Genomic DNA, 18013 nt, shown 5'->3' with positions numbered 1-18013 from the left:
TGCTGTCACGGATTCAGTGGTCTGGGTTCACTGCTGGCTACTATTTATTATCACATGTGCTGTGGCAGAAGACTCACCAGTAGCTCATGTGTTCTTCCCTGATTGAAGAAATGAGGAAGGCATGTAATGGATGGAAGCCAGCCCTCTGAAAGAGCCCACCAATCAGGGGACTGAAGCAGATGTTGAAACTCACAGCCAAACTTTGGTGTGGAGTGAAGGGAGTCTTATGGAAGAATTGGGAGATAGAAGGACCTGGAGGGGACAGGAGCTCCACAAGGAGACCAACGGAGCCAACAAATCAGGGCCCAGGTGGGGGTGCTGAAGAGAATAGTGTATGCCCAAGGATGATTCATGGTAAAGACCTAGAACCCTGGTCAGACACAGCTGATAGGCAGAACAGACTACTTGTGGGTCCCATAATATACGGGCTCGGGGCTACTTGTGATGTGGACTCTGGATGCCCACTTGGTGATCACTTCCCCCTGGCAGGGCTATATTGCCAGATGATGGTGGAAGGGGATGCAGGTAGTCCAGATAAGACTTGATAGGTTGGGGTCAGATAGGGGAGGAGGGCTCCCCTTTTCTGAGGACTAGGTGGGGATGACGGAGGGAGTGTGGGACTTCGAGAAGATGAGGCAGGAGGATATAAAGTGAATAAATTAAAAATAAAAAAATTTGAAAAAGGTATGTGTATGACACCACACACACACACACACACACACACACACACACACACACACACTTTTGTTTCCTGGTTTCTTCCTGGCTTTCTTTGTCTGTCCCACCATCTCAGGATCCTTTTGCCACCTCTTAGCTCTGGGGCATCCACAAGGGGCCTGTGTTAACCAGATGGAGGTCTGTGTCACCCCACTTACCATGTGCTGGAGATGAGCAGCTGTGGCTTCTCTGCCCCCAGAACCCTGAGCTCTGCAATCACCTGGTCACTGAGAGGGGCCTGGTCTAGCCTGCAAGTACAAGAGAGGGCTGTTCTTTTTCTGGAATCCTCCACAGGATCTTGAGACCTCAGGGTCTAGGACTCTGTTGTCGGTGGGTGGAGCCAGTAAGGAGGCTTCTTCAGGCTTATTCTTGAACAAAAGTCAGGACAAAAGAGACTGAGCAGCAGGCTGAGCAGAGGGAGCTGTGTCCATGAGGCAAGCATGGAGACCTTCATCTAGGATGAGGATTTTTGGAACATTCCAGAGCTGAAATGAGAGGCTGTACCCTTATACCCACTCCCTACAGGTCAGTTATTGGAAGCAGACTGTCCCAGGAAGGGGAACATGGCCATAGGTGAGGGCACTGTTGCTGACAGAGGGCACCTCTGTAGCCATCAGCATTCCTGTGCCTGAGGTCACAGCCGGCTTCCCAAAGGATTCTGGGCAGCTCTTCAAAGTGAACACATAGTGCTGGGATGTGAGGCTTATGGAAAAATTCACCTTTAACAAAAGAGTCTTCATTTCATCTCTCCCCCTGGCCCTTTAGTGCTAAGGAAGGAAGCCTCGTCCTCACACAGGAGCCACTAAACCCTTGCAAATTCTGGTCCCATTCTTCTGACCCTCAATTCCAGGGTTGCTGATGCTGTTGGTGTAGTTGAGTCTCTTCTTGGGTTTCTGAGTCCTCGGTTCCCAAGCCAGGACACATCCCTCCCATCACCCTGCTGTGAGGCACAGACCAGGCAGAGGGCGAAGGCTCCTGCACCCCTGAGAGGCTGCGCACAGTCATCTTCCTGCTCTATGAGATGCTCTCCCTGTGGAGGGCGATGGAGCCTTAGAGGTCACGATTGTTCTGCCTCCAGGAGGGAAGGAGGCAGATGAGATTCACATGTAACTGAGCTGTCCGGAAGGCAGACCTAAGGCAGAGGCCAGTTCTGGTCACGCCCTTCAGTGTGTGAGGAACAGTCATGGCTGAAACCAGGCTGGAAACAAAGGCACCAAGCATCTGGGCAGTGCCATCTCCAGAGGGAAGAGATCAGACTTCTCTGCCCAGCTGCTCCTTATGTTTGAGAGGTGAAACAGAAGGCCTTACAGAGACAAGTCCCAGGGCACAGGCATCTGGGCTTTTCCTGATGAGCTGAAGAACCAGGAGGCTCTTGGTACAGGGGTCAGGAGCCTCTGTGGTCCTGTGAGCCCATGAAGGGCACTGGCCAGCAACCCCTGGGAAGGGTTTCTCTACAAACTGCCTGTGGACTTGTGCTGGGGAGGTGGACGGACAGGAGAGAAAGCAGCTTACAGACAGCAGGAAGGGGCTGCATGGAGAACACCCACCAATTCCATTCCCCTCCTTCTACTCAGAAAGGGATCACAGGGTCATGCTTACCGCAGGATGCTGAGGCTGCAGGCAGGACTCCTGAGCCCCTCACATAGCAGCATCACGCCATCGTCACCCAGGTCATTCAGCTGCAGGTCCAGCTCAGTCAGGCTGGTTCCAGCACTGAGCACTGAGGCCAGGACTGTGCAGCAGCTGGATGTGAGGCCACAGTCGACAAGCCTGCATGGGAGATGCTCACTGTCAGCTTCTCCAGGGCTCACTGCTCTTGAGAACTGGGCTTATGTCTCCCCTGTGATCCCTGGCATGCTGGCCTGGCAGCGCTTAGCTCTCTGGAGAGCCTCTTCTTGTCTGGGTGTATAATTCTATGAGTCTCACAGATGAGCTGCAGGAGTGAGGGAATGTACATGGGGACCATTGCTGTGCTGCCCCAGGACAGCTCCCTGGTATTTTTAAAGTGCCATGTGATGTAATATTCACCAGACAAAGAATAGAGTATGCTCTCACTCATTACATAAAATCTTAAGAAAGCTGGAGTCCATAGAAACAGAGTAGAAGTCTGGTCACTAGGGCAGAGGGCAGGAGGAAGTGGGGAGATGGCATTCCCTGGACCTGGAGCTTTCTCTCTCGTGCTTTACTTTGCCTCTGTGTTCCTCAGCTCTCCTTTGTCCAGTTCCTCAGGAAGTTTGTTCCCCTGGAGCCACCATAGGTTGCTGTTATCATTAGCTAGTGGGGTTCCTTGGTGAATGTCAATCTCTCTCATGATATCTAGGAACAGAATCCCCAAGATGCAAGACTTGTTTATCTTAGCAATTCTGGCGTGTGTTACATGTGTGTTAAAGGGTGTTCGGTGAATAATTGATAAATACCAATCCTCACCCTAGACTCAGTTTTTGCCATTGCTCTCCCGTCATCCATCCCTCCTCAGGGGAGAACCTTGACCAGACTCACCACAAGGTCCTTAGGTGGCAGCCAGAGTGTTTCAGGGTGTGGCAAAGACTCTGCACTGCAGTGAAGCTCAGTGCATTCCCACTTAGGTCCAGCTGCTCCAGGTTTCTGGTAAATTTAAGATTGTAGAAGAGAATCTTCCAGCTGGCATCAATGACTGGGGTCCACCTGCCCCTGAGGGGGAGAGAGAGGTTCTGGAGTGATTATGGCTTGTGCATGCGTGGTCTCCATGTGCAGCTCCACAGAGCAGATTGGCTTTATTTCTACCTGATCCCCAGGCCTTGATATGCCGTCCCCAGAATTCACCGGCCTTCTACGTGTTCCTTTGCCCTCACTTCTTAGTCCTTTTCTCCGTGTGGTTCCTCATCTTCATTCTTTAGGATAGCATGCCGTGTGCTCAGTTCATGTGTCTGTTTCTCACTCAGTGGAGGTGTCCCACAGGCTGTAAAAATGGCTGGCATCTTTTCTATTTAGTCTGTAGTGCTCATCTGAAGGCCTGGCACAAAGAGGGACAATGGGAATTCTGATACGTTTCTTCCCTCTGATGTGAATGTACCTGCTCTCCTTTGGAACAGAATTCTAGTGTCTCATAAGGCAAAACTGGAAAGGGGTATTGGAGGAGAGGTCAGGACAGGTCGTTGAGCATGCTCTGGGATGGGATGTTGAACATTATCATAAACACTAGAGCTGTGCTGGCTCACATGGCCCATGTATGCTTCCAAGAATAGGGACACAGAGAAGGGAGAGAGGACACAATGAGAGACAGACAGACAGACAGAGAGAGACAGAGACAGAGAGACAGAGACATAGAGAGAAACAAAAACAGAGACAGAGAAACAGAGATACAAAAAGAGAGAGAAACAAAGAGAAACACACACACAAACTGAGAGAGAGACAGACAGAGAGACAGAGAGATCATTTCAGAATTGTAGTGCATTTCTTTATTCCTGAACGCCAGCAACAAAGCTTACAAGGTATAAGAATGTTGATTTCCAGGCTAGACTAAGCTACTAACATCAAGAGGCAGAGAGTAGCACCATACCTAGTTGTGCAACAGTTGTAGTGTAGCATTACAAACAAAGAATGATCTTTAAAAAAAATTTACATTTTATTTTATTTTTACTTTACATGTATGTTTGTATTCCTACTGGTATGCGTGCACTGTATCGATGCAGGAGGCAGAAGAGGCGAGAAGCAGGGCCTGGGACCCTCTGGGACTGTAGTTATAGGTAGTGTGAGACCTATGATGTGGGTGCTGAGAATGGATTCATATCTTCAGAAAGAGAAGCAAGTGGCCTCACAGGCTCCTCTGTCCACCGAAGATGGGCATTTTTGACGTGTGGTTGGTGTTTACACTGACTGTATTACTTAAGACGCCTGAGGTGCCATAACAAGACACATACAGAAGAAGTCATAATCCTGCCACCTTTATGCCCTAATTCCCTGAGCTGGTCTTTTCTCTTGACTTAGCTTAGTCAGTCTCCATCCCTGAACTGTTCTTCTTGTGTGCAGTACCCTTCTGTTCGTCTTCCTGCCTTGTTTGGCTGACATTTTCCTCTCAACTTTACTTTCTCACTAGCAGCTGAAGCCTGTCACTTTTCCATGGGGCTGTCCCCAGGCTCCCAAGGTCACTGTGGTTTTCAAGGAGGCTGGTGTTCCTGGTTCTTCTTGCCCTATTTTTCTGTTGTCTCTGGACATACTCAGAATTCTTCCACATAAGCCCACCTCTTCTCATTACATCTGTATCAAGGAATAACTTTTTAAAACTATAGACACTTGGAAAAAACCTAAAAAGGCCAAGGTTAGGAAAATGATGTAGTTGGCTAAGTCATTCTCTGTAGAGGTTTTCATAAGACTCTTCGGTATGATACTATAGGAGACATTCAGTTCCAGAAGACAGCCTTGATGCATTAAGAAAATAAATGTGAATACAAGGTAATCAATAAAGCACGGCTCAATTTTCCCAAGAGAAGTATATAGAGAAAAGATTAAAGGGTATTACACAAATTTTCCTTTCTGCTGTGGATCAAAGCTAGGGTCTTGTGCTTGCTAGATGTGGTGTTTTGAATTAGATGTCACCCAGCGTCACGGACATTGATTGGTTTGTTCAACTCATGGTACTCTCTGGGAAGGAGGTGACTTGTGCAAGTGTGCCATTGAGGTCAGGTTTTACTATTTCAAAGCCTTGACCCTATCCCCTGTGCTCCATTTTCAAGTCCACAACTTTGTCTGCACTCCTGGAGGTCTGCAAGCACCAGCTTCAACCAGGTAAGACTCAAACCCTATTCCCTGCCTGCCAAGTTCCCCTAAATCACATCTAACAGTAGCAAACTCCAACCCGTCCTCCTGAACTCGAGTTTCCAGCCCAGAACTGCACCTGCTTTCCTGCTGGCCACTCTGGCCCTGTGGGCTCCAGGCCACACTGGTATTAGAGATGCCCAGAACTCCACCTGCTTTCCTGCTGGCCACTCTGGCACTGTGGACTCCAGGCCACACTGGTATTAGAGATGCCCAGAACTCCACCTGCTTTCCCGCTGGCCACTCTGGCACTGTGGGCTCCAGGCCACACTGGTATTAGAGATGCCCAGAACTCCACCTGCTTTCCCGCTGGCCACTCTGGCACTGTGGACTCCAGGCCACACTGGTATTAGAGATCCAAGAGGCAACATTAGCACTCAGAACCACAGAGGCCACACAGACCACAGAACCCCACGGGAGACACCCTACTAGACCTGAAGACTCACTATTCAGCAGAGTCCCAGGCTACTCAGGCCAGAAAATAGAGAGGAAACTGAAACCAAGGGGGGAAAACCTGGGGGGAAAAGCACCCAAGAAGATAAACTCAGAAATCAACACCTACACATATAATAACTGCAGAACTGAGATGGAAAAGGCCAGTGTAAGAGCACAATCAACAAGAGCCAGGGCAACATGGTACCGCCAGAGCCTTCCTATCCTACTACGGCAAGTCCTGGACACCACAACACAGCTGAAACACAAGAGAGGCCTTTAAAGAGAGAACAAATAAATCCCTTCAAGAAATATAGGAAAATACAAACAAACAGGTTGAATAATGCTCTTCAAATCTTGAAAATGGAAATAGAATCGATAAAGAAAACAAAAATTGAAGGGATACTGGAGATGGAAAACCGAGGTAAGAGAACAGAAACTACAAACACAGCATCACTAACAAAACGCAGGAGACGGAGAACAGAATCTCAGATGTAGAAGGTACTATAGAAGAAACGGATGCATCAGTCAAGGAAAATGTTAAATCTAAAACGTTTCTGGCATAAAACATCCAGGAAATTTGTGAGACTGTGAAAAGACCAAACCCAAGAATAATAGAAATAAAAGAAGGAGACTTCTAGCTCAAAAGTTCAACAAAATCATACAAGAAAAAATTCCTAACCTAAAGAAAGAGTTGCCTATAAAGCATAAGAAGCTTACGGAACCCTGCATAGATTGGCCCAAAAAAGAAAATCCTCCCAACACATAATAAAACACTAAATGTACAGAGCAAAGAAAGACTATTAAAAGTCACGAGGGATAAAGGTCATGTAATACGTAAAGGCAGGCCTATCAGAATTACACCAAACTTCTCAATAGAGACTTTTAAGCCAGAAGGGCCTGGACAGGTATCATGCAGACCCCAAGAGACCATAGATGCCAGCCCAGACTACTATACCCAAAAAATTTTCAATCACAATAGATGGAGAAATCAAGATAGTCCATGACAAATCCAAATTTAAAATAATCCAGCCCTACAGAAGATGCTAGAAGGAAAACTCCCACCTAACAAGTTTACCTACACCCAAGAAAACATGGGAAATAAATAATTTTACATCAGCAAAACCAAAAGAAGACACACACACACACACACACACCATCAAATTAACAGGAATTAACAGTCATTGGTTTTTAATATCTCTTAATGTCCATGGACTCAATTCCAAAATAAGAAGACACAGACTGACAGAATGGATGGAAAATCTGGATCCATCATTCTGCTGCATACAAGAAACACACCTCAACATCAAAGACAGACATTACCTCAGGGAAAAGGGCTGAAAAAAGGGTTTCTAAGCAAATGGACCCAAGAAACAAGCAGGAGTAGCCATTCCAGTATCTAATAAAATGGACTTTCAGCCAAAAGTTATCAAAAAAGATGGGGAAGGACACTTTGTACTCATCAAAAATATCCACTAAGATGATATCTTAATTCTGAATATCTATGCTCCAATGCAAGGACACCCATATTTATAAAAGAGACATTATTAAGCTTAAATCACACATCAAACCCTACACATTAATAGTGTGAGACTTCAACACCAATAGACGAGTCATTCCAACAGAAACCACCTTGCTGCTGGGATTGTTAGGAAATTATGAAGCCTTTGAGGTGAGTGCCAGGGCCAGACTGCCTTCATTGACACACACAGAAAGGCCTCTGGGCTGGGGAAACAGGAACTCTCATACATATGCATTCTGAGTAAGTCCTCAGGACCAAGGTGACTGTCATGGGGATAGGGGATGGTTCCTTCAGGAGTGGGAAGTTTCTCAGAAAGATAGCATGTTAAGAAAGACAATCCTGAAATTTGAGGACAAATGGATGGACCTAGAAATGATCATCCTGAGTGAGTTAACCCAGACCCAGAAAAACTCACAGGGTATATATTCACTTATAACTGGACACTAGCCCAAAGAGGGATGTCCCATGAAAGTCTTCACTTACCAGGAGATTGGGATAGATGCGGGGACCTCCTATTGGGACTGTAGGTGAGAGAAGTATGGGAGAATGGGGAAATAGAAGGATCCAGAGGGTTCTAGACACCTACAAGAAGGACATCATGATGGGCGGATCTGGACCCTGATCATGGGGGCTCTTCTCAAACTACTGCACCAACCAAGGACAATACATGCAGTAAACATTCAACCCCTACTCAGATCTAGCCAATGGACAGGACATTCTCCACAGTTGTGTGGACAGCAGAGACTGACTCTAACATGAACTCTGGTGCCCCATATTTGACCACTTCCCCTTGGTGAGGAGGCCTGGTGGCACTCAGAAAGAATAGGCAGGCTACCAAGATGAGACTTGGTATGCTGTGACCATATGGTGGTGGAGGAAGTTCCCTTCTGTCACAGACAGGGTGAAAGAGGGAGGGAGGAATGGGAGGATACAAGTAAGGGGATAACAATCAAGATATCATCTGAATAAATGATTTTAAAAATAAAAGACAGTGTGAAGGATGGGGAGCTTATAGTGCCAGTGCTCAGGAAGAGAAAACAGGCAGTAACCCTAGCTGGCTGCCTAGGTTGACTAGCCAAGCCCCTTAGCTCTCAGGTCACACACATGCACAAGCATGCATACACAACACACACCTACAGAAAAGGGTGATTTTAGTAGGAACCAAACACCAGATTTGAGATATGAAGAGCACAGGAGTGAAAAAAAGACCCAGAGTTTGTGGCCTAGGAGGCATTTCCTGAAATGAGGAACCTCTGGCTGGGCAGGCTACAAGGAGGAGAGGACACACAGAGACCCAGAGCACAAACATGGCGAGATCCAGGAGGTTTTGCTGAACGAGGACCTGCTGGCAAACCTCGGGTCCCACATTAAGAGAAGAGTGAACTGAGCTCAGACCTGAGTCCTTCATTGAGGAAGGCGGGGCTTCTACAAACCCAGATGAAGCTCTCAAGCCTGACTCCTCCAGCCCAGGCATCTGCAGACATTTCATAACAGGAAACAAGCTGCATCATGTTGAAACTCCATGCCCAGAGTTCACTGATGCCTGGCTTCCTGGTGAAGAGACAGAGTATCTTCCCCTTTTAAAGACCATGTTTACTAGCCAAGGAGCCTTGGCCAGGGACGCACACTTCGGTATGACCATGGAAGAGCAGGGTAAGTAATAGAACAGCGAGAGTTCACCAAACCTCTTGAGTTGTGGGAATATAAGTGCTGGCCTGACTCCATTAAGGCATGTTGTGGCAGGCATGCGGACCTGTCCATAGAGATAGGACCAAGGAACCCAGCCTCTGCTTGGAGAGTACGCAGGCCAGATCTGGTGGGTGGGAGACGGCTAGATTCACCTGTACGCTTCATATGCCTGCTCCTATCTTAGTCTATTCTGTGCCTGCCTGTCCGACATGAACCTGAGGGAATCAGGGTCCTGAAAGGTGTTAGTTAATAGTGAAGGAGAGGAATGACAATAAAGAAGACAAAAGCACCAGCTGTCACAAGTGGGTCTTCTATAAGCTGGTGAAGTAAGCAAGCAGATTAATTGAATATATAGATAGATTATATATATATATATGTATGTATGTATGTATGTATGAATTGTGTAATCATATAAACTATTTGCAGGGGATGGGGGTGGTCAATGTCCCCAGAGACCTAAGTCAGACAAAGTTGGTAAAGAGGTCATAGGACACCTCAACACAGTTGCCTCAGAAGTAACAACCACAGCCATCAGGGAAGAATTGTGTCTCTAAAAACTACACCTTGATTCCTGCAAGGCACTAGCTCCACTCTCAGACAAACCTTGCCAAGTTTATTGCTAGGCAAGGACACAGAACTAATGTCCCCTTTGTCCTCTCTCAGGGCCTCTAAGAAAGTCTTGGATCAGTCTAGCCCTCAACACCTGTCCATGAGGCTCCTTGGTTCTCTCTGGGTAATTTGCCTTCCAGCCTAGTTGGCTCTGAATCAGTCACCCTGTGTGGTGCCCAGGGACAGACTTCAGAAGATTCCTTCAAGAGGCTAGCCTGAACTTAGACTGAACTCTTGAGCCCCCTTCTGTGCTGCATCTCCCCACCTCATCCTCTGTCACAGTAATGGCTGAAGCACTGGCCTCCTTAGAGTGGGGCACTAGAAAAGGAAGAGGGTGAGGAACATGGAATAGTGAACGTCACCCATGTTCCATCTGCTCTCATCCTCTCGTCCCTGCAATCCCAGCAACCCTTGCTTTCTTTCATTCGCCAGCCAGCCTTTTCTCCCTTCAGTCACGTCCTCTAATCCTCTGAGCTGCAATGTTTTCTGGGATCCTTTCTCAGGGAGGCTGGGCTGAGAATCTGGTTACAGAGTTTTCTTCAGCCTTCTGGAGGCTAGCTGAAGAAGGTTCCGTCCTCAGAACCTGTCTCGAAGAAGGCCTTCTGAGCAGGGAGGGAGCGCAGGACAGTTGCATTCAGCGGGGTTGAGACAAGAGAAGTCTGCGTCTCTCCTAGAGGGGGAAGGGAGCCTCTGGCTTGTGAATGGCCAGATCACACGTGATTAAAATAAAGACATAAAGACAGTCAGGAGTCAAACAACTAAATTTTAATGCACTAAGCTTAGAAAGACAAGGGGAGAGAGCTGTGGGGGAGAAGTGGGGAGTGTGCTGCTAACCCTTCCAACCTCTGGGTTTTTAAACTAAGCATACTTGAATAGCAGGAGACACTCCCAGGACATTTGGAGGGGGGTGTCTCTAGGGCACCTTTGATGTGTTTTTCTTCAAAGAGCCAGCTTTTGACACCTTTTGTGTGGGTTAGAGTCTGCAAGGAACTATCTTTTGAACACATTTGGGTCTGGTAGGTTGTTATCAGCAGGGGGGTGTCTGCTCACCTGTGTCCAAACATGAAGCTTACCAGGAGGGAATGTCTCCTCCACCTGCAGACAAGGGCCTACCATGCGTGACCCTGCATCCTTCCATCTTGCTTCTGCATTTCCCCACCCTTATTCCCCAGGTGCCCACCTTCCACCTCGTCTCTCCATCACTTTTCTTGGGTAGGCCAAGCCTAGTCTTTGTTCCTGTAGTTGTCCCTCCTGTATACGGCTAGTGTGGGAACTCTGCCCTCCCTCAGGAACAGTGCTGCTGCCAAACAAACAAACACAAGCTGGTTGGAGGGCACCCAAACACTTAATGAAGGAACAGACACAAGATTCAGTGACAAGCATCTTCCTAAAGATGGGCTTTTGGTTCCCTCAGACTCGGGCTGCTCCCCTGATCTCTCCATTCCTATTTGATGTGTGACTCTGGCTTCAAGACTGAGAATGAACAAAAGTATCAGCAGAGAGAGTTAGGATGCTGAGAGAGAGATACAGGATGCTGGCTGGACCAGCAGGCTCCCTGGGCACAATAGAAACAGTCAGACTACACAGGTGTCTAAAAGAGGGAACCAGGACTGGGGAGACCATCAGTAGATAAAGCACTGGCTGAGCAAGCATGAGGACATTTGCCCTGGTCCCCAGCGTCCTCACAAATGCCTGCTGGGCATGGCTACAGGTTTGTAATCCCAGAGCTCAGAAAGAGGAGACAGGAAGAACTCCAGGTTGGCTAGCTAGCTAAACTAGTCAAATCCATAAGCTGTCAGGCCACACACATTCACACACATGTGAGTCCACCTGCGTATGAACATGCACACATGCCACACAGCTACAGCAAAAACACAATGATGTTAGTGAGAATCAAACACCAGATTTTAGAATACAGAGAGCCCAGGAGGGAATAAAGACCAGAGTTTGTGGCCTAGGAGGCATTTCCTGAAATGAGGAGCTTGTGGCTGGGCAGGCTACAGGGAGGAGAGGATGCACAGAGATCCAGAGCACAAACTTGAGGAGATCCAGGAGTGTTTGCTGAACAGGAACCTGCTGGCAAACATCTGGTCCCACACTAAGAGATGCGTGAACTGAGCTCAGACCTGAGTCCAGCTCTCAGGAAGGCCAGGCTTCTACAAACCCAGATGAAGCTCTCAAGCCTGACTCCCCCAGTCCAGGTCTCTGCAGAGACTTCACACCAGGAAACGACCTGATAATGTTGACATTCCACACCCAGGGCTCAGGGAACATCTGCACAGGCTCGCTGATGCCTGGCCTCCTGATAAGGAGCCAGAGTCACTTTCCATTTCAAAGAAGACTAGCTGAGGAGACTCGGCCACAGACACACACACACACACACACACACACACACACACACACACACACACACGAGTGGACTCGGCCATGGACACACACACGAGTGGACTTGGTCACGTACACACACACACGAGTGGGCTCCGTAGAACAGCAGGGTGAGTAGTGGGACAACAGAGTCCACCAGACCATGAGCTGTGGGGAGGTAAGTGCTGGCCTGACTCCACTAAGGCCTGTTGTGACAGACATGGGGACCTGACCTGAGACCCAGGGTCCAGGGCTCCAGCATCTGTTGGAGAGCCAGCTGTTGAGGAGGGGAGACCGCTAGATTCACCTGTGCCTGCTGCTGTCATAGCCTATCCAGCACCTTCCTGTCTGACCAGAACCTGCGGGGGTCAGGTTCCTGAATGGCAAGGGGGTAAGAGGGAGGACCAGGGATGAGAAATGAAGACAAAAGCAATAGTTGGGACCAGCAGGTCTTACATAAGCTGATAAGCAAACAGCTTTATTAAGTTAATTAGCTCTCCTCAGGGGCAGATAAAGGACCTAATGACCTAAAAGAAGAAACCTTAGACAAGTTGACAAAACCCCATCTCAACATAGTGATAAGCACATCTGCCTGTCAGCAAAGCCAACTCAGAGACAAGAGCATCTGCTGGCATCATTCAGCTGTAAGACTGTAAAGAACACACCGACCTCCCTCCCCTCAGTTGCCTCTTCTGCCATATAAAGCCAAGGCCGCCACCTGGACACACGGTACCCACTCCCCAAGAGAGACTGGAGTCCTTGGAATGTTCTAGTCAAAGGAGAGTCTGTCCCTGTAGAGGTTGATCTGCTTTCTTTTGTTTCCAGGTCTCCTCCATCAGTTCTGATCCAGCATCCATTCCCAGAGCAGAAATGTCTGGCAGAGGCAAAAGTCCATCTGCTTAAAGAACCAACAGAAGAGACCAGTAAGACCATTTTCTGAGGGCTCTGTCACCATGGCAGCAGCTAAGTCCAAGGAGGAGAGTGGCTCAGAGGAAGCTCAGCCTAGGGGCCAACAAGCCTTGGACTCCCTGTTCAAAACAAGGAAACAGATGGAGCTACTGTTCTCCAAACCTGAGCCAGTATATAGTAAGTGCACTAAGGACCCCAGGCTATCACTCTGGGACCCTTTCACCACCACTGAGTCCTCCTGCCAGGGTTTCCATGGACAAACTAACCTGCTGTCAAAAGCCCCAGGAGAGGCTGGAATGGAAAGGCTCTCAGAAGCCCCCAACTGAGCACTGAAAGGGTATACGCCCTCTTCTACAGGTTCTGGTGTGGTCCTCACAGCACCCTGAAGCTGTAGTGGAGAGAAGCAGGCATTCAGGTCTCTGAGAAGGTTGACACAGGGTTCAAGCCAGCTCTCAAGAATGACACTGAGGTGACAAGGCCAGACTTCAGATGTGGGCTGAGGTAGACTCAGGCCCTCTTCAACACATCCTCCTGGGAAATGTGAAGGTCAACGGTCTCGTTGGGCTGTGGGAGTAAAGTTGTAATCCATGTCAAACATCAAAGAGTCCAATATTCAATAGATGCTCAATAATTAAAGTAAGGTCACAAGGAATTCCCGAAATTTGTGGATAAATGGATTGAGCTAGAAATGATCATAATGAGTGAGTTAACCCAGAAGCAGAAAGAATCAAATGGTATATACTCACTTATATCTGCATACTAGCCCAAGGGGCATGTCCCACGAAAGCCTTCACTTACCAGGAAACTGGGACAGAGGGGAAGGCATCCTATTGGGACTCTAAATGAGAGATGCATGGGAGAATAGCAAAATAAAAGGATACAGAGGGTCCTAGAAATCTACAAGTAGAACAATATGATAGGCAGATTTGGGCCCAGGGGTTCCGCTCAAACTAAGGCACCAGCCAAGGACAATACAGGAGGTAAACTTTAAACCCCTTCCCAGATCTAGCCAATGGTCAGAATATTCTCCACAGTTGAGTGGAGAGTGTGATATGACTTTCTCACGTGCTATGGTGCCTCACATTTGACCATGTCCCCTGGAGGGGGAGACCTGGTGGCACTCAGAGGAAGGACAGCAGGTAGCCAAGAAGAGACTTGATACCCTATGAGAATATACAGGAGGAGGTAATCCCCCTCAGGAACAGTCATAGGGGAGGGGAATAATGGGAAAATGGGGGGGGGGGGGGGGAGGATACAAGGGATGGGATAAACATTGAGATGTAACAAGAATAAATTAATAAAAATAAAATAAAATAAAGTAAGGTCCATGCAACCACCACTGCTGCTATTATTATAGTTTGTAATCCTGTGGGACAGATGCTCGGAGTCACACATGAAGAAGCTGAGGCTCGGAGAGCAGTGGAGACTCACACAGAGGTAGAGTAGAACCAGGGGACGTGTGTGAACATCGTGGTCCTAGAGCAGGACCGTTTCCCAGCAGCACCTGTGGAAGCCTCATTCTCCCCCATGTGACCATGGAGAAGGGCATGAGTGTGAGCAGGGAGGGCCCCAGGAACGCTCCCTGGCTCCTACTGCTGCCTCTCTGACAAACACACAACCACTGTTTCCTTCCCATAGTACCATCCTCGAAAGCTTTCAACTATGAGCCAACTACCTGTGTGGTGTTTTCTAAGGAGCCTACCTTCCCAAAAGTTCAGAGCTCAAATCATGAATCTCCAGAATCCTCTCAGCTGTCAAAGAAGAAACATGGTCAATGTGTATCTGACAAGTCAGAATGTACAAGCAAAGGTAAGATGAGCTGACAGCTGTGGGTGGGACTTTGAGTCACGTGGATGGTGGCTCTTCATAGGTGAGCCTCCACCTGGATGGTGACCTGGGACAAGGAACTCAAATGCAGGGGCAGAGGAGAAATAGTGGGGTGCTAAGAGTCACAGCCTAGAAATGACCCCTCTGAGCTCTGATGGCTGAAGTGACATTTGGCAGGTGGGGAAACTGGAACCCATGTGGGTCAGCAGTGAGCCTAGCACAACTACAACCCAGAGCTCAGCTCAGAATCTGAGTGGGCACTGAAGATCCTGGGGTCAGGGAGGTCCTGAAGCTCCAAGGAGGTCTCTTCCCTTGAGGTGGACTGAGTGAGGAAGGTAGTCTCCTGCCTCAGCTTCAGCCACACCCTTGCCTCTTCCCCTTCTCAAGCATCAAAGTAGCCACCTCTCTCCAGTGCGCAAGGTTCATAGAGAGAGGTTATCCTGTCCTAGCTCTCAGCACATAGAGACAGATGCAGGTCTGGAATCTAGGAAAATCGGTGCCTAAGAAATGACTTTCTGCTCCTCCATCCTGCTGCTGCTCTGTGACAGTCCTGCTACCCGCAACCCTTGCCTTTCCTTCAAAGTCCATTCTTCCCACCCCACATTAAGCTGGAGGAGTCTGAGTACAAGGCCACCCTGGGCTACATAGTGAGATCCTATTAAAATTAGTAACCTGTGACTATTGGTTACTTGCCATGTTATTTTGACAAAGAAATTTAACAAAGATATGGTTTATTTGGCTCACAGACCAAGAACAGAGTCCATCAGAGCAGAGAAGTCACAGCTACAAGAGATTGAAGCATCTGGTCATGTTGTGTTCAGTTGGGAGACAGAGAGAGATGAGTGCTGGCGCTCAGCTCCCTTTTTCTCTTCATTCACTCCAGGACTGCAGCCCTGGGAATGGTGGCACCTACAGTTAGGGTGGGCCTACCTCAGTTAACCTAAGGTGTCCCTCAGAAATCCTCCCAGGGACATTTCTGCTGGGTGCTTCTGGATCCTGTGACATGGACAATGTTAGTCATCACACCATCTCACGGGGTCATTATAAGGGTTCAAAATGTCTGAAGTAAGTGTCTGAAGCACAGTGGGTACTTGGTAACCAGTTGTGTCTTTCCTGTCCTTTCTTACTGGGAGAGCCCTACTCACACCCTCACCAAGCTTTTCCAGCCCACCCCGACACCATGAGTTTCCAGGCCAAGAGTCACCCAGTCTTCCAACATCAACGGACATGTCTGGGGACTAGAAACCTCTTTCCAACCCATCACTAGCAATCAGAAAGGTCCTAGGATGGAGTGGCCTCCAGATCAAGGTTTAAAATTCACCGCTTAGGTGAAATGAAGTCCTGTGATGACACAGAGACATGAGCAAATACAACAGCCCCTGGGTGCAAAGTGAACACACAGCATAGCACCTAGGACCAGGAGAGCCTTAGGAAGCACTCAAAAGGTCCTGTCCCACGAGTCTTGCTGTTGGGCACAGCACTGATCCCAGGAGGCCCTTGGGATTAGGGTCAGTGTCTTCCAGCACAAGAACACAGCTTGGCTTTCTGAGCAGGGAACTGGCAGACGGGAGGCTCCATTACCTCATCACTCACTTCCCAGGTGGCCAGGGGTCACAGGTGCTTGCTGAGAGCACCACTCATGCCAGGCCCTGTGCCCAGGGCTTCACTTGTATGCCTCTTATATTTAAACCTCACAATCAGTCTTGAGAGAAAAATTGCTGCTGTCCCACCCTGGGGACGAGAAAAATCAAGGCTAGAGAATGAAAGAGTTCTCTAAAGAGTCACAGAACCGTAGTTCTGCCATCACTGCCAGGGTTCACACACTTAATGCCTCTGCCTTCCTCTCTCTGGCTTCATGGTAGTCTGATGGGTTTGCCTTTCTATGTGACTTTTGTGTTGTTTTCTCTCGTAGCTTTCAATACTCTGTCTTTGTTCTGTACATTTTGTGCTCTAACTTTAATATGTCATGGGAAGTGTCTGTTCTGGTCCTTTCTGTTTGGTATTGTGTGTGCTTCTGGTATCTGTATGGTTTTGTCTTTACAGATTGGGAAGAAGTTTTCTTCTAGATCTTATGGAAGATCTGGTCTGTGCATTGGCCTGTGAATCTTTCCTTCATCTGTGCCTATAAATAGAAGTTATGGGCTTTACTTTGTGTCAATCCCACACGTTTTTGGGGCAGGGTTTCTCTATGTAGCCTTGGCTGTCCTGGACTCACTTTGTAGACCAGACTGGCCTCGAACTCATATCAATTCACCTGCCTCTGCCTCCTGTGTGCTGGGATTAAAGGCGTGTGCCACTATGCATGGCAGTTCCACACTTCTTGAATGTTCATCTGGTTTTTAATTTTTATAATGTGGTCTAATTCCTCTATTTTACCTTTTCTGTCTTGATATTGTATGTTCTATTTGATCTATTCTACTTACTTATAAAGCTTTCTTTTTGAGTTTTATAATTTAGTATTGGTATTGTTTTGTTTGTTTGAGACAAGGTCTAGCTTTTTTGGTGTTTGTGTTTTGAGACAGGGTTTCTCTGTGTAGCCCTGGTTGTCCTGGAACTCACTTTGTAGACCAGGCTGGCCTCGAACTCACAGAGATCAGTCTGCCTCTGCCTCCCGAGTACTGGGATTAAAGGCGTGTGCTCCCACTGCCCGACATCTACCTTGGGGATAGAGTTTTCAATTTCCTCTTCATTTCAGCTTGATTTCATTTCATTGAAACTTCACTGAAGCTTGAGTTCTCTTCAGTATTTCTATCTACGTTGAATTCGGTTCTCAAATCCTAGCTTATCTTTGCTGTTTGATTCAGCCTAGTGTTCATGTTTTCTCACATAGCACTCAGGCCATCTACTCTCTAAGTTCATCCTCCTCAAGTTCACTGAGCTCTTTGACTCCATACTTCCTAACTCTTTGAGGTTGGTAAGTGTTCAAGTAAGTTCTGAGTTCTGGTTTCACCTAGGTAATTCTCACTGGGGAACATTTCTATGGACTGGTGGATGGGGAGGCAGCAAATGCTGTCTTAACTTTTCATCTTGTAATTGCAATGAAAGTTGGCCATTTTGTTGATTCTGTTTCTGAATGGACCCAGAAGGTGGGCTGACACATAGGATGTGCCATCCAGCATGAACCTGAGGATAAGAAGGTGGACCTCACCA

At 47.9% G+C, this 18013-nt stretch overlaps 1 protein-coding gene across 1 annotated transcript in view; it reads right to left on the bottom strand.

Annotated features, from left to right (window-relative positions):
- LOC127207965 (NACHT, LRR and PYD domains-containing protein 1a allele 5-like) overlaps positions 1–18013 on the bottom strand; it is a 34041-nt gene that overhangs the window by 14533 nt on the left and 1495 nt on the right. Inside the window, 6 exon segments of the mRNA XM_051167304.1 lie at positions 876–965; positions 2317–2505; positions 2814–2978; positions 3217–3387; positions 13303–13455; positions 14739–14787. Coding sequence (XP_051023261.1) covers positions 876–965; positions 2317–2505; positions 2814–2978; positions 3217–3387; positions 13303–13455; positions 14739–14787 — 817 coding nt within the window.

This window comes from Acomys russatus, chromosome 25 (genome assembly GCF_903995435.1).
Source record: "Acomys russatus chromosome 25, mAcoRus1.1, whole genome shotgun sequence".
NCBI lineage: Eukaryota > Metazoa > Chordata > Mammalia > Rodentia > Muridae > Acomys > Acomys russatus.
This window is presented reverse-complemented; position numbering and strand designations above follow the sequence as displayed.